The sequence below is a fragment of the Armigeres subalbatus genome, chromosome 1 (genome assembly GCF_024139115.2).
Source record: "Armigeres subalbatus isolate Guangzhou_Male chromosome 1, GZ_Asu_2, whole genome shotgun sequence".
NCBI classification, from domain to species: Eukaryota; Metazoa; Arthropoda; class Insecta; order Diptera; family Culicidae; genus Armigeres; species Armigeres subalbatus.
The window spans coordinates 160,993,126-161,014,803 of NC_085139.1; the positions used below are offsets into that span (position 1 = coordinate 160,993,126).

The 21,678-nt window shown below is 40.3% G+C and overlaps 1 protein-coding gene across 1 annotated transcript in view; it reads left to right on the forward strand.

The window, feature by feature from the left end:
- The first annotated feature begins 422 nt into the window (after nt 1–422).
- LOC134205429 (protein tweety) overlaps nt 423–21,678 on the forward strand; it is a 52,753-nt gene continuing 31,497 nt past the window's right edge. Inside the window, exon 1 of the mRNA XM_062680670.1 lies at nt 423–1,225. Coding sequence (XP_062536654.1) covers nt 1,058–1,225 — 168 coding nt within the window. The 5' untranslated portion in view covers nt 423–1,057. The remainder of the gene's footprint in view (nt 1,226–21,678) is intronic.

Here is a 21,678-nt window from a genome sequence, read left to right on the forward strand (position 1 = left end):
AGATGATGAGTCATAGCACTCAAAAGTTTTACAAAAATAAGCATAATCAAGTTGTATACATGATTTTATGGCATTCCGCACAATATAACTGGTAAATTGAAATCATGTTTGTGCAGATTTATACCTCGATGAGATGAGAAGTGAGCTACGTATTTGTCCCTGCAAATACATTATCGACACATTCGCACAAATACATTTGCCGCTAGGATGACATAAATTGTCAAAAGGGAACCAGCTGCAGTTCAGATGACCCACTGAAGAAAGCGAGCGTACATCGAATTGTACTGTGGCGAGAGAACGCCGACAAATGTTATACACATTTGCTATGCTCAGCAGCATATTACATGGAAGGCATCTCTCGTTTTCTCTCAGTCATTCTTTATGCTGCTCAATTTTCGTTCACCTCGCACAGCTATGCTCCGTCGTAGTATGCTGCCAGGATCAAGAACGAAAACAAGGGTGTGACCGAGAGTAGAGAAAATATGTTTTCCTCTTCAATTTTGTGAAAGAAAAAGTGGAAAATTTCGCCTGCCAGACCACTTGCAGTGTTCTAATTAATAGCACAAAAAGTGTGTAAGCGTGCAATGAGTGCCGGAAATATGAAGTACGGGCTTAATTAGTACTAGAAGGATAATTAAACTGGATTGAGGTGCACGAAAGAAAAAAAATCAAGTGAATGATGACTTAAACTTTGAGTGGGTGCTCTTCCTTGGCGAATGAGACTTTTTCCTTACCACACTCGTCCTGGCCCTGATCCTGGCCGTCGTGACGTCCTTGTTGTTCCCATTCCCTTACTTCTGCACAAAAGGATATCGATGGTTGTGCAAAGGATGGCGATTTTCACCCGATTGAAATCTTCCACCTCAGAAGCGATAAAAATGTGAATCATCAAAGGAAAGTGTATTGATTCAAGAGTCAGTCCCCAGTTTGCATAACTGAGAAGACAGCAAGCGCGTTCGTTGTCGGTCCAAAGTTGAATCACTTATCTGCGGCCTAGCAGAAGCCTGGAGTGTTGTTTAGTGTGAGTGTGTGTGTTGTGTGATTTATTGCCAGTGCCATGCAGGGTTCGACGCCTCCAATATCGGGGTACTCGGGGTACCCCGAAGACGACGATCAATATAAGGTGCCACTGATCGCCAAACTGCTGCATGCATTACCTCACTACAACATCACTTTCCATCGGATTAACAACACTTTTCGACCGTCAAACGATGTCTACCTAGAGGTATGTAATGAATCACGACACATAATGTATTCCATGCAACATATAAAGCATTTCATCCTTCTGAAGACGATAGATAATGAAGTAACGACGAGAGATGTCTTCGAACTAAAAATAGGACTGCAATTTACTTTGCATATGTTCTGAATATCAATTTTGTGAGCTAGTGGAGTATACAGATATGGTATAACATACGAAAATGAAATATGTTTTTGAAAAAGAATCTATGGTAAATAGTAAATAGAGTGGAGACTGTGAATGAAGCTCATTGCGATTGGGAGACGGAGAAGCACCATACTGGCAGCATCCCGATTTCCGCCACCATCGTTTATTACTCAGTCGCATTCCAATCAATTTACCTAATTTGTAGTACACATGAATAATATCTGTCAATTTCAACTGATGCACAAAAAATCATTTAGTTTTAATGCGACTAGTAACTGAGGACTAGAATGGAAGGTGCTTCCCAAGTTGTTCCTTACTCTGCTACTGAGCCAAGGTTTATCGTACTTCGTACTGGTTTCGTGGGACCAAACCCCATCGAAGGAATTGGTTACCCTCCAATATATTTTTCAAACTAAATCTTTCACATGTTGTGCAATTACACAAATCAAATGTCAAACGTGGATGTTCTGGTAATATGTACTGCAATTACTACCTAATTTTATGCGTAACACAAATGAAAATTTATTCGGGACTTCCACATAAGGCTGAACACGAAAGGCGGAAAAAGTAAAAAATCATACATAAGGCGAAAATAACAAAAGGCTGAAAATCGTGAGAAACCGATTTCAATTGAATAATTCAAATTTGACGTTGATAGATTAATCCTCCTAACGGTAATGTTGTCTTTTTCGTGCATTATAAAAAAATGTATATTGGCCATAACTTTTGTACCCATAGCCCAATACACACTATTTTTAATAGGAAATAATGGAACAACATTCTCTGACGAAAGAAACTTGTTGCGAGTAAATCGGTTTAGGGTAAGTGTCTAAAAAAGAGTTAAGATCATTTTTGCTCACACACATACAGACATTCACACAGACATCATCAGGTATCAGAACGTTGGCTCCAGGGGCACGTTCACCTCAATTCGGGAAATTTGTGCCATCGCCTTCACAGCCTTTCTCATCACGCACCTGACGGAAAAGGAAGTGAACAAAAAGGAAAGGAATATGGATGGGAGAAAAATGGGAAGTTGAGGAAAGGTACCCTTGAAGAGGGCATATAACGTATACAACACGTACAAAAGCTCATAGCTCCTTACCACAACGGGTTATGAACAACAGAATGCTTTGAAGGTTCAGGTTTCTGTAGTCAATTTCACTTAGTAAGTGTTTACCAAATATTTGGAAACGCAGTTGCGCATAAACTGGGCAGTTACATATCAGATGATAAGAAGTTCCATAATCGGATTCACAACCATCACAGACAAAGGATTCAACACGTTGAATATTTGCCATGTGATAGTTGAGTCGGCAGTGACCTGTCAAGGCCTTGACTAAGACACTGCAATTCTGTTTAGACAGATTAGCTAAATAGTTAGCTACTACCGGAGATGGCTCTCGGATATACAATTTTGTTTGTCGACATGAATCCAAACTACTCCAATACCGTTTGTGCTGAGTGGAAGCCCAAGAGCTAATCAAACGCTTCACCCAACACTTAGATATTGGAATAGCTGGCTCAGGACCAACAAAGTCTTGTGATGCTCCAGTGCGAGCTAACTCATCAGCCAATTCGTTTCCAGCTATGGACGAATGGCCAGGTACCCATATAAGGTGCAATGTATTAACTGAATTCAGTTCCTCTATTTGAGTTCGACATGCGATTACTAACTTCGACCTTGAGTTGGCCGAAGCGAGGGCTTTGATAGCTGCTTGACTATCTGAACAGAAGTATATTACTTTGCCCATTATGTGTTTCTGAAGTGCAGATTGCACTCCACAATGGCAAATATTTCCGCTTGAAAGACAGTACAGTGTCTGCCCAGTGAGTGTGACTGTTCCAATCTTAGCTCACGCGAGTAGACACCTGCACCTGCTCTACCTTCGAAGAGGGAGCCGTCAGTATAACAAACAATGCTGTCCGACATACTTCTCTCAAAATAGCCAGAAGTCCACTCATCCCATGAGGGGAATTGTGTTGAAAATGTCCTATAAGGAAAACTACTACTAGCGAGTGTGAGATCACTTGGAGCAAGGACTGTTCTGTCCCAATCAACCATGAGTTGTAACAACGAAGTGTGTGTAGAACTGCGGTTTACAGGATTCTCTTCCAAGAAACCGAGAACCCATAATCGGTAAGTACAAGAAAGTGCTTCTTGTTTGAGATGTATGTGTAGTGGGACAACGTCGAGGAGAACCTCGAGAGCAGCCGTGGGAGTCGAAGAGAACGCACCAGTCATTGCCATTAGGCACATCCTTTGAAGATGGCCTAATTTAGACTGAATTGTCCTCACTTCACCCTTTTGCCACCACACAAGACATCCATAAGCCAAAATTGGTCGTACAACTGTTGTGTAAATCCATTTGATATATTTAGGTTTAAGACCCCAAGTTTTACCAAAAGTTCGTCGGCATTGGCCGAAAGCCATACACGCCTTTTTGACTCTGAACTCAATGTTAGGAGTCCAGGAGAGCTTGGAATCAAGAATTAGTCCCACATACTTTACCTGATCCGTTACATTGATTTCAGAGTCAAAAAGATGTAATGGGCGAATACCGTTACGGTTACGTTTTTCCGTGAAAAGAACAATAGATGTTTTATTCGGATTAACCGAAAGGCCATATTGGCGACACCAACTTTCGACTGCCTGAAGAGCGTTTTGCATCAGGTCGAATAAAGTAGTAATACACAAACCGACTATCAATATTAGATAGTCGTCAGCAAATCCATAGGTAGGAAAACCGCCATTATTGAGTAATCTCAATAGCGTATCTGCAACGAGGTTCCACAAAAGTGGAGATAATACTCCCCTTGGGGGCAGCCACAGACACTTAATTTCCTAATCGCTGCTTGACGTAATGTCGAGTAGAGATGTCGGTTTTTAAGCATCTGGTGAATCCATTTGGTAATTATATTAGGTAGCCCATGGCATCGTGCGGCTTCCAATATTGCATCGAAAGACACGTTGTCAAAAGCACCCTCAATATCTAAGAACGCACCCAAGCATGATTGCTTTTGGGCAAATGCTTTTTCGATGTCGTAGACAACCTTGTGTAGAAGAGTCACGGTGGACTTTCCAGATTGGTAAGCATGTTGATTAACATGAAGAGGCATGTTTGCCAAACAGTCATCACGAATGTGATGATCGATAATACGTTCTAAGCATTTCAGAAGAAATGAGGTCAGACTGATGGGTCTAAAACTCTTTGCTTCTTCATACGAAGCACGTCCTCCTTTTGGGATAAACTTTACAGTGACATCCCGCCAGGATATGGGAATATACCCAGTAGCAAAACTGCATACTAAAAGTTTTTTCAAAACATGTTTGATATGCTCAAAACCCTTCTGAAGAAGAACAGGATAGATCCCATCTTCCCCTGGAGATTTGTAAGGAGCAAAACTATTAAGAGCCCATTGAATCGATTCAGTAGTTATGATTCTACGAGCCTGAGCCCAAGACCCATAACTACATGAAAAGACATCAGGAACATCCGAAGATGCAATATCTACACATCCAGGGAAGTGTGTATCAAATAAGTGCTCTAACGCTTCTTCGTCAGAAGAAGTGTAGTCGCCATTTGGCTTGCGAATTTCGCCAACTTGGAAATCCTTGGATCTCGCAAGAATTTTATTCAATCGAGTGGCTTCACTCAAATTGGAAACATTTGCACAAAGGTTTTTCCAGCCGAATCGTTCAGCAGATCGTAGAGCCTTCTTGTAAGCTTTGCGAGCCAACTTGAAAGAATCCGTCCCTGTTGAATGGCGTCTGTTCCAACTCCTTCTACACTGCTTCCTGAGCTTAGCCAAATCGGAATTCCACCACGGGGTTCCTCTTGAGGTTTTCACAGAACGCAAGGGGCAAGCTTCTTCAAAAGCTTCCACGATATGCAACGTTGTAGTATCAACGGCATCATCCAAGTCGGTAGGAGTTTCAATGGATGGTAGATATCCATGAAATTTTGTCGAGAGCAACTCTGTATAGAGATCCCAGTTGGTTGAACGGGGATTTCTAAAACGCAAGGTCTGCGAAGAAACATTCAACTGATCAAAATAGATGTAGCGATGGTCAGATATGGATTCCTCATCTGACACATGCCAATTCGTCAACTCGTGACTGATTCTATTGGAGCAAAGAGTTATGTCTAACACTTCTGCTCTATTAGATACCATAAAGGTTGGGCGATTGCCTAAGTTAAGTAAACTAAGTTCGGTACCACTTAAGCATTCCATCAAGCTGGAGCCTCTCAGATTGATATCCGAGCTACCCCAGATGATGTGATGAGCATTAGTATCACTGCCGACAATTAGCGGGAGGCCTTTTGTAGTGCAATATATGACAACTCGTTTGAAGGCATCCGTAGGGGATGGTTCATCATGTGGTAAATAAACCGTACAATAGACGTATTTCCTGACGGGGTTCCGCCAGTTGCATCAATTGTGACAGCACATACATCTCTGCTTGTTAGTTCAGAGATAAGTGTAGCAACGATAGCGTTGTTAACAAGAACACATGCACGCAGCATTGATCGAGAGTTTACCATTTCATTACTGAAAGCAGCAAAACCAGGTTCACTAGGTTACCTAGGTAGAAGCTACCCTTGCGAAAATAGGGTTCCTGCACCAAAGCCACTTGGGATTTGCCATTTTGCATAAGTCTACAAAGATTAATCGTTGCTGTTCTTTTGTGCTGAAGATTGATTTGAGCTATCCTAACTGTAGCCATTGTGAATTACGATAATACACTCCACAACTTCAACATTTATGTGAACAGCAACGATGAAACCAAGTCGGTATCGTTTCAAGAACGTCAAAGACGAAACACAGAGTACACTGTGAAAAACGCATATAGCGAATCCATATAGGTGACAATTTGTTGAAAACTAATTAAAACATACTCATAATCCCACCCTTATTAAACCTCAAGTTGAGATTGAATAAGAGTAGCCGATTATTCCGGAGAAGCAAAGGTTAGCGCAATAAGGGCTCAATACTGTGAAGGGTGCCCTGGTGCTTCACAGGCTCCGTTAGCGGTTAGGTTCTTTTTAGACCCCCTAACCATTCATTCATAGGCACGGTAAGCATAAAGCCGCATCACACCAAGAATTAGGGGTCACCTGTATGGTGGACTTTTACCACTGGAACAGGCAATCCGTAGCGTTATTCTTAGCCAGACAACCGGCTGCCGACACCACACGGCTATCTAGGCTGTTCGTGGGGAGAAGTTGACATTGACTTTACGTCAACTCTCAATGTGGCCCGAACAGCCATCAATTGATTTCAATTGAATAATTCAAATTTGACGTTGATAGATTAATCCTCCTAACGGTAATGTTATCTTTTTCGTGCATTATAAGAAAATGTATATTGGCCATAACTTTTGAACCCATAGCCCAATACACACTATTTTTAATAGGAAATAATGGAACAACATTCTCTGACGAAAGAAACTTGTTGCGAGTAAATCGGTTTAGGGTAAGTGTCTAAAAAAGAGTTAAGATCATTTTTGCTCACACACATACAGACATTCACACAGACATACACACAGACAGAGGCGCATCCACGTTGCGAGTCGTGGGTAGGACAAATAGGAAATGCCAGTTTGAGCAATTGTTATGGTATTGGCATTGGTTTTAGGCGATTCGCGCGGTGTTGAACTTAATTTAAAATTGAAAAAAACACCTTAATAAAGATTGAGGAAAAATAAGCGGTTTGCAAAAATTAGCCGGTGTTACAAGCACTATGACATGAGAGTAGTATCACTTCCACCCGTGACCACCGAGAGCTGCATCTCTTACTACAGAGGTGCAGAGAACTCTACGACCTCTCATAGGTGCTATGGAAGATTTTGGAGCTGTTAGTGTGGAAGGTATAGCAGAAGGAATAGTTTCGGTAGAACGTGGAACACAGAAAGAACTAAGGCATAGATCATAGGAAAAGGACGATCATGCGATCGAACCCACGACCTCCTGCTTATAGACAGAAGCGGTAGCTACTAGATCACCATGCTTGTTTCCGAAATCGATGCACCTTCTACCTATACTGCCGCCAAAAGCGTAAATGTTACCGTCCCATGTTGAAATGAAATCCATATCAATATAAGACAGTTATGCATGCGGCAGCAACATAATCGATTCTAGAAATAATCTGGACTTAAAAAGATCTTTGCGGACAAAATACTCAGATAATTTAAATCTTATCCATATTTAAATCCATAAATCTTCACTGGTTTCAATCAATTATTGCTTATTATTGGTTTTGGATTTAGCGATTCAAAGCGAACTTCTAAGAAATCGTTACGGACCAGATTTCAAGTGGACTTTGTGATGTTTGTGGTTCCTCAGATTTCAATGAATCTTTTAAGGTTTGTGGAAAACCTTTTTCCTTGGGTTTCCAATAATTCATTTAAACGCCCTTCATCTATCAACAACGCTTTCAAAATTCCGTTTTTAGTGAAATTCAAACAACGATTTGTTAGACAGAGTTGTAGAAAAATCTTCAGATAAAAAGTTCACCATACTACACATTGTGAAAGTCAGCTTCTGGATTGAGGTAATATTGATAAACTTCTAAATGATTGAACCCAAATTACAAAATGATCGGAAAGATCCTTGCTTTAGACATCTTGAACACTTATAAAGTGCTCAACGTCCTAAAGAACAATCAGTAGTCTATTCCTTCGGAAACCTCTGTGATTATTCTAAAGACTGATAAAAATTTGAAATCATCTTTTAATAACACACAGATTTTTGCCAGCTAATGACTTCATATGTTCTACCAAAAATCATGGGTAGGACAATACTTTGACTGTCCCACCCAGGGAAATTCGTGCGTAGGACATGTCCTACGTGTCCCACCCACTCCCGGCGCCACTGCACACAGACATCACCTCGTTTCGTCTAAGTGGGTCGATCGGTATACAACACTACGGGTGTATGGGCTTTCTTTTAAATGCTTTTGAAGCGAGTATATAGCTTCTATGTATGCTTAGTACACGAAAAAGGCAAAAATGAACAATTTTTGAAATTCATGCATCTTATAAAATGGCAAATTTGGGCAGAATTTTATTCAAGGTCCTCAAAGCTTAAGATTTCAAAAGTGTAGCTCATGTTGTTTTACCGCGGGGTATTGAGGGGTACCAATTGGAACGGGGAAATTGGAACAAAAACCGTGGACCATATTCCTGAAGACGAAAGCTTTAACCAGAATAGACTTTTAGAAAAATATGATCTAATTAATTCATAATCACAGTATCTACTTTTATTAGGTAGGTTTTAGAAAGAGTTATTTAAGTTATTCGGAAAATAATTTTCGAGGTTCGATATCATTGCTTCTACTGCTACAAAAAATATTTTCTAACAAAATTCTATACACTAGACGATCAACAACTGAAAGTCATTTAACTGCAACGCTTTTTAACTGCAATTTGATAGTTGCAACAGTTTTGCAGATATTTGACAGGTAACCGCTAAACTTCAAAAATATACGAAGCTCCATGGCAGCTTCATTGAGCTGCACATTCAACGTTTGAAGAAAGCTTTGACTTCTAAAATGAGTTGCCGTTTAACACAGTTAGCAAACTACGGCTTGGTAACAAAAGGTAACAAATAAAAAATTGAAAGATTTGATTCAAGCGCTTTTTTTTGTCCCGCGCTCACACAAAATGTTTCTGGTCACATTAATCAAGAGTGCGACGCTGCTATCAGGTAAACAAATTTATGATGCCAGGCTATTGTTTCGAAAGAGAATCAATATTGATGTTCTATGTTCTAAAAATAGACAACAACTCTATTCAACTGGTATGCTTATTCAAAAGATATTTAGAAGCGTGAGATAAAGTTTTGGTTAGATGCAGGATTTTGTTGACTATTTTTTTCTATTTTGTGATTTGATAATCAAAATTTTAAGCACGGTCAATTAATACGGTGGTCTTTGAATGAAAAAAGCTCAGCTAATTAGATTATAAACTAGTGCAAATTCAAATGCAAACAGTTCACATTCCTGTTCATATGGTCAATAAGCCATTTAATCTCTGGCTTTGGCCAACTCAAGATCGAAGTTAGAAGTTGCATATCAAACTTGAATTGAGTAGCATAATACTAGTTAATACTTCCATAGCTGGAAACGAATTGTCGGATGAGCTGACCGCACTGAAGCATCACATGACTTTATTGGCTCTAAACCAGCTATTCCAATGTAAGTGTTGGGCGAAGCTTTTGAATAACTTCTCTTCCTTCAATGCATACCTCCAATGCAATGGCTCTACATTCGAACTGGAAGTTGGCCTTCTTTTCATCTTAGTGTTCTATTATCATTTCCACAGTTATTAATTGAAAGCTTTTCTCCACCGCCAATTGCATGAGTATGTATCTTGTGTGGCAAGTACAATGGATACACTATGCCCAGGGACCCGAAAATGTTTCTCATCCGAAACATCGTAGGTCGGACTCGTCATCTCTGAATCCTACGCTTTTGTTGGCAAGGCAAACTAGAGACCTTTTAAAGAACTCTTGGGCTGAAAATCAGCCCAAACGGCATTGTACTAATCTGAATTAATGTTGTCAAACCAAATTATACATACGAGAGGCCTCTCCAGTAGTAAAAATAATGATAATAAAACCAAATGCTGATTATTATTTTATAGAAAACTACGAAAATCTTGACTTCTAAACGTTTTGCTTTGGAGATCAAACCCATCTCCTCAACAAACTTTCGACGGACTTTACAATCAACGATAAACATAATGCCGAACATGCACTCTTATAGTTTGGACGATTATAATATAGCAAACTCAAGTTCATTAAGAGCTGGTTGCAACAACCATTTTGAAATGATGGAGACGCATGGCCATTTCATGCCAACTTAAGCAAAAACGTGGAGCTTGAAAACGGTTTAATGAACATTTCCATTTTGATATGTTGTGTTATAGAAATGCTAAAAATTTCATGAAAAAGAAACTACAAGCGTATAGAATTATTATCGGACACATGACTACGTAGATTCAAGTAGAACCCGTCATTTCTAAGATTGCAATCAATCATTCCCTGTGTCGCATCGGACCGAGTCAGACGCATTTAGTTTGGATCTCTCACGCGAACTCGATCAAGTGCTTTTTTACGTTGCCAAATAAACGGCACCGAAGTTTCGCAAGGTGAATTCCTGGCGACCAGAAGGAAGCGGGCTGTAATTGGTAAATTACCAACCGGTAATCATTACAGCGTCGTGAATATCAGCATTCGGACAGAGCATCATCCATCCCCGTACGACGACGTTCGTAGGCACCTACAAAGGCAGAAACAAAACGGCTAAGTACCTATTCGCTTTGTATTGTTTGCATGCGGTGGAGTTGGGTACACTTTTTTCTCGATAGAAAGAATCGGACAGTTCAGAAAGAGTGGGCATTAGCCTGGTCCAAAAAAATATGTTTTTCTTAAATAAATTTATTTAAGTTTTTTTTTATCTGTGATACATGGACGAAGTGAGTGGAGGCGAAACGCCTCCCAAAGACAATGTCGTTCGCACGCGATTTTACCAGGCCACATCACCTGGTCCCTGGGTTGTTTACTTTCGGCAGAAAGTGAAAAGTATTGATTTTTTAGGAATCAAACGTGACTTGACGCGTCGTTTTCCGAAAACTGATTTTCATCAGATCAATCGGAACAAACTACGTGTAACCGCAGCTACATTCCAGGATGCAAATGCTATCGCAAAAGACCAGAACTATAATGTGGAATATTTGGTTTATGTCGCCTCGCGGGAGGTTGAGATTGAAGGCGTAATTAACGCAGCGAGCCTGACTTGCAAGGATGTACTTGCAGGAAAAGGCCGTTTAAAGAATGCCCTGCAATCTACCGTGGATATTCTGGACTGCAAGGAATTGCATTCAGCAGCCATGGTAGATAATAAAAAAGTATATTCGAAGTCAGGTTCGCTACGAGTAACGTTTGCCGGTTCGATACTCCCAAAATATGTAGATATCGAAAATATGTTGTTTCCGGTGCGTCTTTTTGTACCCAGAGTTTTCAATTGTACCAACTGCAAACAGTTGGGGCACACTGCCGAGTTCTGCGACAACAAGCCCCGTTGTGGCAAATGTTTTGAAAAGCATAGGGAGGAGTCCTGCCAACAACAAGTTACAAAGTGCGCTTATTGTGGCATGGACCCTCCCCATGGTTTGCAAGAATGCCCGGTGTACAAAAAGCGCACCCAAAAAGTAAGGCGTTCGTTAGTACAGCGCTCTAAGCAGTCGTATGTTTAAGTCAGAAAACACATCCGCAACTGCCAACGCAACGGCTGCTATTTCAGCTGCCGTTCAAGTAAGTGATTTTTATGATGTCATTTCCATAGACGAATCGGACTCTGACGTAGCCGATATGGATGATTCTGCGGAGGTACACGTACCCGAAAAGAGGAAGAAACTGTCTTCCCAGGGATTGCGCCGTAAGAAAACAAAAATCATCCCTAGAAGCTTGCCTAAATCTGATGGTAATGTGGGGATTATTCAAAATTCCGAAGCAGCCTGTCTATACTGCTCCTTTTGACCCATGTTGCAGTAAGACATTCCCGCCATTGCCTAAAACTGATATTACAAAGAAACATCAGTCAAGGAATATCTCTGAGCAGAAACTGCTACTCGCACTTCCAAGAAAAGAATCTCGTCCAAGCGAGGATTGATATCCTTTAAGGACCTTGTGGATCGTATTTTGAACTTATTCAATATTCCGAATTCATTGAGGCCAATCATTGACCTCTTTATTCCAACAGTTGAAAGTTATCTGAAGCAATTGACTGTTTCATGGCCCCTTCTTGCAGGACTTGTATCTTTCGATGGATAATACGGCCATACAAGATACAATCACTGTGCTGCAGTGGAACTGTCACAGTCTGAAACATAAATTGACGTGTTTAAGTTTTTAATTCGCAACTCTGATTGCGATATATTTGCACTCTGTGAAACATGGCTTTCTTCTGAAGATGAAATCAACTTCCACGATTTTAACATTATTCACCAAGATCGGAATGATCATTATGGTGGCGTTCTTTGGGAATCAAAAATGTCACACTTTCTACAGAATTCTATTCCGACTGTTAATGGTTTAGAGATCGTCGCTTGCCAAGTAAATGTAAAGAATAAAGACCTTTGCATAGCTTCAGTGTATATTCCCCCAAATGCCTCACTTAATCGTCGGCATCTTTGGAGCGCAGTCTCTCTTTTATCATCCCCAGTTTTAATACTGGGTGATATGAATGCACATGGTATTGCATGGGGCGAAACTAGAGACGATAGCAGAGCGCCTATTTTCTATGATTTGTGCGACGATTTCAACTTGAATATTTTGAACACAGGCGAAGTAACTCGAATAGGACCTCAAGGTCAGGAAAGTCGAATAGATCTGTCTTTATGCTCTAATTCACTATCATTAGATTGCACGTGGAAGGTAATCCAAGATCCCCATGGTAGTGACCACATGCCGATTGTCACCACAATCAAAAGCTGCTATCAACGATCAGTGCCAGTCAATGTTCCTTTCGACCACACGAAAAACATTGACTGGCTTAAATTTGCATTTAAAAATGGGTATTGAATCAACTGATATTCTTCCTTCACTAGATGAGTATCGATTCCTTACCTAATTGATTCATAAAAGCGCACTAGAAGCTCAGAAACGACGCTTTCCAAGTACATCTATCATAAGAAGACCAGCCTCTCCTGAATGGGATGAGGAATGTACTAAGTTGTATTCCGAGAAATCTGATGCCTTCAAGGCTTTCCGTAAATACGGAAGGTCTGAGCTTTTCGAAGAGTATTTGAGGCTTGAGAGAAAGCTCAAAATCTTCTCAAGGCTAAAAACGTAGCTACTGGCGACGTTTTGTCGAGGGACTATCACGAGAAACCTCAATGACAACACTTTGGAAAACGGCCCGCAACATGCGGAACCGCATTTCCACCAATGAGAGTGAAGAATACTCCAATCGATGGATATTCAACTTCGCAAAAAGGTCTGCCCAGATTCCGTACCAGCAGAACCGCTATTTCGAGAATCAGTCAATGATCCCGGTTCTTTGGTGGACCATTCTCAATGCTGGAACTTTCTATGTCTCTTCTTTCATCAAACAACTCTTCTCCGGGATGCGATAATATCAAATTCAATCTTCTTAAAAACCTCCCAGATATCGCTAAAAAACGATTACTTGACCTATACAACTGTTTCATGGAGTACAACATTGTGCCACCTGAATGGCGACAGGTCAAAGTAATAGCTATTCAAAAGCCTGGGAAACCAGCGTCTAATCACAATTCATACCGACCGATCGCCATGCTATCGTGCATGAGGAAATTATTGAGAAAATGATCCTTTCAAGAATTGACCATTGGGTCGAGCAAAATGCATTACTGTCAAATACTCAATTCGGTTTTCGAAAAGGTAAAGGAACAAATGACTGTCTAGCGTTGCTCTCTTCAGATATACAGCTGGCCTATGCGCACAAGGAGCAACTGGCTTCAGTTTTCTTGGATATTAAGGGCGCTTTTGATTCTGTTTCCATAGAAGTACTGTCGGAAAATTTGCACAGTAGTGGATTACCCGTTATTTTGAATAATTTCTTGTACAATTTGTTGTCAGTAAAACATATGAACTCTGACAACTTCCAGAAATAGCTACATGGGCCTTCCCCAAGGTTCATGTTTAAGTCCCTTGCTTTACAATTTCTATGTTAAAGATATTGACAATTGTTTGGAAGGACAATGCACGCTTAGACAACTTGCAGATGATGCCGTGATCTCCCTAAGAGGTTCATGTGCAAATGTCCTGCAAAGACTATTGCAAAATTCCTAAATAACCTGACTGTTTGGGCCAGACATTTAGGGATCGAGTTCTTCCGCAAAAACTCAATTGGTAGTGTTTACTAAGAAGCGGTACCCAGCTCAACTGAAACTAAAGCTGTTGAAAGATGACATAAACCAATCTTTATCTTCTAAATACCTTGGGGTCTGGTTTGATTCCAAGTGTACCTGGAAAACCCATATTGATTATTTGTTAGAGAAATGCCGAAAAAGGATCAATTTTCTCCGTTCTATCTCTGGAACTTGGTGGGGCGCTCACCGGAAGACCTCATCAAACTATATAAAACGACTATTCTCTCTGTTTTAGAGTATGGCTCTTTCTGCTTCCTCTCAGCAGCTGATTGCCACCTGATCAAATTGGAACGAATTCAATATCGCTGTTTGCGTATTGCCCTTGGCTGTATGCATTCAACGCATAACATGAGCCTGGAGGTGCTTGCTGGAGTCACTCCTTTAAAGCACCGTTACTGGGAGCTCTCACTTAGAATACTGATCAAATGTGGAACAAGTAACACACTTGTATTAGAAAACTTCGATAATATGCTTGAGCTGGCTCATCGTTCAAGATACCTGCGAGTCTATCTCAACTACATATCGACAGATCTCTGTCTTCCATGTTATAATCCACCTCGAGTTCTCTTCGTCAACGACAGTTCCTCAATTGAATACGATCTGTCCATGAAACATGCTATTCAAGGAATACCAGATCATCTTCGACAAATATCTATCCCTTCCATTTTTTCTGAAAAATATGAACATGTCAATTGCAATAACAGATATTTCACTGATGGTTCTCGCATTAACGGATCCACTGGCTTCGGTGTTTTCAACGTAAATTCAACCACCTTCCGAAAACTTCAAGAACCGTGTTCGGTGGCAGCAATTAATTTCGCTTTGGGGATAATTTCCGATCAGCCCGTAGACCATTATTTCATCTTCTCGGATAGTCTTAGTTCTATCGAGGCACGTCGATGAAACCTGTTAAGCACGCATCTTACTTTCTTACAACTATAAGAGAGCAGATGCGTGATTTGGTCGAAAGATCATTCAAGATTACCTTTGTATGGGTCCCATCCCATTGCCTAATCTATGGCAATGAGAAGGCGGACTCGCTAGCAAAGGTGGGCGCACAGGAAGGTGAAGTTTATGATAGACAAATCTCGAATAACGAGTTTTTCCCATTAGTCCGTCAGAGTACTCTTCAAAATTGGCAAATGATTTGGTCACACAATGAACTTGGACGGTGGCTATTTTCCATAGTTCCTAAAGTTTCTGCGCGAGCGTGGTTCAGAGGTGAGGACTTAAGTCGAGGCTTCATTCGCACGATGTCGAGGCTTATGTCCAATCACTATTCACTAAACGCACATCTCTACAGAATAAACCTGGTCGATAGCAACCTATGTAGGTGCGGAGCCGGTTACGATGACATCGATCACGTAGTTTGGTATTGCTCGGAAAATGACGCCTCCAGAGAGCAACTATTGGATACCCTTGTGGCCCGAGGTAAACAACCCTTCCGGGATATAAGAGGTGTTTTGGGAGATCGCGATGTGATATATATGCAGGCCATCTATGCCTTCCTTTGCTTGGCTGACATCAAAGTTTAATGCCTATATTCTTCTCTTTCTCAGTTTTTTTTTTCTTGTCCGATTCTGTTTCTCTGTACCCTGTACCCCGAAGCTCTGGCCATCCGGAAGATGCTCCCTGACGAACCAAAATCGAGCACGACGCCACGCAAAATCGTTTTCAACGTTCAACGTCAAACGCCCGGATGAGCAGCTGAAATAACCTAAACCCAAACCCAAATCCCTACACCGTCCGTCCTGTATTAAGTTTTTTAACCTTGAGTCGCCACGAGTATTATGGTCTATGTCCCCTCCCAACTAACTGTTAAGATAAGATGATATACCATGTAAAAATATCATTCTTGAGAATTGCGGCTCCGCAAAGTGTCACACACGACTGAGCCTACCAAATAAATGAACTGTTAAAAAAAAAAAAAAAAAGATTGCAATCAACCTAAAATTTACAACACTGGCTTCATATCATATTGATCTTTTATACAAAACAACTGCTTCAATCAAAGTTAATTGCCTACTTCCGGGGATTAAACCACCAGAATTGGACATTAATTTACAATGTTGTGAAAACTCATATGTGAATATGTACATTATGCAGAAGATAGGGTGATAGATAGTGGAGGTAGTGGGGTTTTAATGAGATTTATCATATTTATACACTTTACGATGGTTTCAGTTGGTGCGTGGTGCTTTAAATATCCTGTTAAATGCAACTTATCTTAATATTTCGCTTGAAAAACTATTGAAAACAATGATTTTCCTTAACAAAATTGACTCCCTTGCACCTATAGTGGTACAACTGTACCAATAGTGGTACAGCAATATTTGGTAATTGTTGATGTTAAATGACATCTATCTCATTTTTGTTAGCAAATTTATTAGTTTATCTATTGGCTAAGACAGTGGTCCCCAGCATGATAGTAAGCAAGGGCCGCATAGAAATTTCGAGCTGTTGAAGCGGGCCGCTGTATACTGCTTGCCACATTTATGCTTCAGTTCAAATAGCATTTTACAAAATATTGTATACTAGCACGCCCGCCGAACTTCGTTTCGCTTTGAATTGATTTATTCTCTGATTCGTTCTCGAGTTATGCTGCCCCTCGTACCAAAGAGGGGGGGTCTCGAACCATCTTAAAAACCTTTCCCGGCCCTGAAAACCTCTGCAAACAAATTTTCTAGCAGATCGGTTCAGTAGTTTCTATAAGGGTCAGACAGAAAGAAAATCATTTTTATGTATATAGATTTGAATTAAATATTTTATTCCTGTGAAACTTTTTCAAATAAAATATGTAGGGGGAATGACGGCTTTGGCAGGTTTTGTTCTATTATTGTCAGGGGTTTTTTTATGACTGATTTTGCTCAAATTTTGGCCTAAACATTCTTTGCATATCAAAAAATATTGTGGCTAAATTTCATAAAATTCGGTCGACAAAAACCCCCCTGCCAATAATAGAACAAAACCTGCCAAAGCCGTCTGTTCCCCTATTTATAATTTCTGCAGGTTTTATCGCTCTAGCATATTTTCAATCTTCAGTACCCTTTTTGCAGTAGCGCACTTGACACGAAGCTTCACCAAAGCATCTTTTCGGCTCATTTGGAGAACATATTTTAAGCAGTTTTCCCATATGACCATATGTCGATCCATTCTGTAGTTTCGATCTTATGTTTTCTATGGTTGACGTTTATTGTGCACTATAACTTGTCGTAACAAATAACGGAGGGTTCTGGAAAAAATCCCATATTAGATTTTTGGCAGCATCCTCTCGAGATTCTAAGAATCACTCACTCAAAATTCTGAGCAAAATTCGTTCGAGATTCTGAACAGAATTCGTTTGCCATTCTGAACATGATTGTGATTCTGAACGGAATTCCAATCGAATTCGAAGCAGTATTCTTTCGGAATTCGTTTGAAGCTTGGAAAAGAGTTCGATTAGGATTCTATTTGAGATTCTGCACGCAAAAAAAGCGTTCATGAATTCGTGAACAGCAGCCACGGATTCGGGAACAAAGTCACGTTTTCTGGAACGTTCTGGAAAACAAAAATTAAATCACGGTGTATTTTTGCTAGTTGGCTTGAAGGGCCGCACTTTGGGGATCGATAAGATATCAAAGCTGTAAATTTCCCATAATTATCAATTTTTTTTGAAAATATTTTCTTTTGTTGATCTACTAATACCTCCACTATTGGTACCCTTACCCTATTGATTTGAAAAATGTATTGGAGGTAACCACTTTCCCTTCTAAGGGACTAGAACCCACGACCCTACAGTACGCTAGACTGACTACATATGAAAAAAAAAATGATGCAGAGTGCTATGTGTGTGCCAGTCCGGAAATCTTCGGCGGCGTTTGTCATAATTTTGATCGGCGGCGCCGGCAGCATGAATCGGCGTGGCAATTTATTATTGCGTTCGTTTCTTCAAGTTTTTTTTCTGGATTTTTTCGGGACATTTTCAAGTCATTAAAGGGAGAATCTTTTGCATTTTACCGGAAAAATCTGATAAACTTTTGGGGAAGTTAATTTTGATATTATTCTCGGAATTTCACGGGAAGCTATTTTTTGAAAGATTTTTTACGGGAAATTGTTCCAAATTTCTAAAGGAAAGTGTTCAGAATAACCATAAAAAAAACCTTCGAAAATTTGAAACTTACAAAGAAAATTCTTCGAAATATTAACTGGAAACTATATGGAGTTCTCACGGAAAATTCTCTGAAATTATCACGAGAAATTCTCCGGAATTTTCTTCAGAGTTTCTGCGGAAATGTGGATGTGGAAAAATGAAGATTTCAAAAAAAATATTTGGATTTCCACGGAATATGGTTCGGAATTTCCATAGAAAATTATTCGGATTTTTCAAGCGATTTTTTTTAAATTTCATTAGGCCGATACAAATATTAAATTTATTTTATGTCCGACAGATCTCGGAAAACACGAGGGGGGGGGGGGGGATAAAAAAATAACACGGAAACGAAAAAAAAAGTCCAAAATGGGAATAGTTGCATGAAAATTTTTGAATTTTAATGGAAAACGATAGCAAAGAATGTTTAGAGAAATTAAAGAATATGAATATTTGTAATATATTTATGCAGTAACGAACTTAGCACAAACTTTATATTATTTAAAAAATACTGGAACTTATTTCCGTAGAAATTTTAGTTTTACTTTTTGGGAAAGTTTTTGCTGATGACTGACTCTAAACTGTTGAATCCATAACACCAACATTTTTAAAGTACGGCTAGAATTATGAGCTTCTGTTTAAGTTAAGTATGAAGCTCAAATTGGTTGTACTGGGGCAATGATCAGGTGTACTTTTGAAATCAGAGATGTGTTGTCTGAACATGGATGTTGTATGAAGGTTTGGAGTTGCAGACTTCCCGGACTTTACGGAATTGATAGGTGAAATTTGATGTTGAATCGGTGAAGCACGTCATATCATGCTCACGTTCTTAAAATTATTGAAATGCCATGCTACTTGTTACCGGCATAGATACGGCCTCGGATAAACCCGTAGAGAGAATGCAATGGACGTTGAACTCACTCATTCAAGAATTATGCATGGATCAGCTACAGGGGTTTCTGTATAGTCGTAAAGAAGCCATTTCGGCTCATGCACGGCGATTGCTGCCTGGTCGCTTCCCAATCCTTACATGATCTGAGATGTCTTATCAGGTATATGGTTTGCAGATTTTGGTTTATCTTACTCCAAGGTACGATACACTGAAAACAACCTTCCTTTTTGAGAGTTACAGTTCCACTTGTTTCATGAAAAATAAAACATTCTTCCAAACAAATTCTAAAATAAATCTCTATTTTTAAGCTAATCAAAGTAACACAATTCATAGGCTATACGGCCTAGGATTGGTTTCTTTCTCAGCCCCATATACATTTATTTATAACCAGACTCCGGAGTGGCCTGTGATGTACATAAAAGTCTTCTCCATTCAGCTCGGTCCATGGCTGCACTTCGCCAACCACGCAGTCTGCGGAGGGTCCGCAAATCGTCCTCCACCTGATCGATCCACCTTGCCCGCTGTGCACCTCGCCTTCTTGTTCCCGTCGGATCGTTGTCGAGAACCATTTTCACCGGATTACTGTCCGACATTCTGGCTACGTACCCGGCCCACCGCAGTCTTCCGATTTTCGCGGTGTGAACGCTGCTGGTTCTCCCAACAGCTGATGCAACTCGTGGTTCATTCGCCTCCTCCACGTACCGTCCACCATCTGCACCCCACCATAGATGGTGATGGTACGCAATACTTTCCTTTCAAAAACTCCAAGTGCGCGTTGGTCATCCACGAGCATCGTCCAGGTCTCGTGTCCGTAGAGAACTACCGGTCTTATAAGCGTTTTGTAGATAGTCAGTTAGGTCAGTTAGGGGGCGAACTCTATTCGATCGGAGCGTCTTGCGGAGTCCAAAGTACGTTCGATTTCCATCCACTATGCGCCTCCGAATTTCTCTGCTGGTATCGTTATCGGCGGTCACCAGTGAGCCCAAGTACACGAATTCTTCAACCATCTCGATTTCGTCACCACCGATAGAAACTCATGGTGGGTGGCTCACATTTACCTCTCTTGAGCCTCTTCCTATCATGTACTTCGACGTGTTGATGACTAGTCCAATCCGTTTAGCTTCGCTTTTCAGTCTGATGTAGGCTTCCTCCATCCTCTCAAAGTTACGTGCAATGATATCAATGTCGTCGGCGAAACGACGGACTTCGTGAAAATCGTACCACTCGTGTCGATCCCTGCCCTTCGTATTACTCCCTCCAAAGCGATGTTGAATAGCAGACACGAAAGACCATCACCTTATTTATTTTATTTATTTATTTATTTATTTATTTACGATCAACATATAGCCCAAATGATCTACTTATTCTATATTAAAATTTACAAACTTTCAGACAACCGAATAAACTTATATTATAGTACAAAGTGCAATAACAGAATCGGTAACACACAAAATAAATAACAATTATTTATAGAACTGAACAATACATCTGCTTTTCTATGGCTCCCAGTAACTGGTTTCCCGATGCACGAATTCTCTAAAGAGTAATCCTGTCGGCCACGTTGACTTCATAAGTGCCTTCTTTTTCAACATCCAATTAACACCAATTTTGAAGGAAACATATTTCAGGTTCTCGGAATTAATCCAATTCGGAACCATCTTTGAGAACCATCTTTGTGAACCATCGATTCGATCAGTTGAATGTAAACAGCTTGATACTATTTCCCGCATCGCATCCGTCGAGACGTGCTTTGCAACTCTTGCAAAAAAATATATAGAATCTTCTAGATCCAGTAGATAAAATTTCGGAGTTAGAACCACTTGTCAATTGAGACGAATCGTTGATGTTTTCGCGATCTGAAGTTCGTTGGGGAGTAGATGTCGAATGTACCGGTTGGCAACCACTGTTCAACGTTCGTTGCAGTTCTGCGAATCCTCTCTTAATCGTTGAAATTTCCTCCCGAAGCTCACTCACGACGCGATTGATTTGGCCGTCATGGTTGTCTTCTAACATATTCTTTTTGGGTTCAATTTTATATGCTGCATTGTGCTGTTCACGAAACGAGGATAGACAAGCCTCACATAACCAGAGCACGTTATCAAAATCTACGCATACTCGCATCTGATACGTATTCATGTTCGTACAGCTCAAGTGATATTTACCACTGCATCCATCACAGACGATATACTCATCCATACCACCGATAGGGCGCGAGCACTTGCCACAACCAAAGCTCATTATTGTGCGAAGCAAAACTGTGATTATTACGAGTACGGCTGATACGGCACACAATAGTAACGGCAATGGATGATTTGATTGAAACACTTTTTCCAATTTCTGACTATTAGAACGAT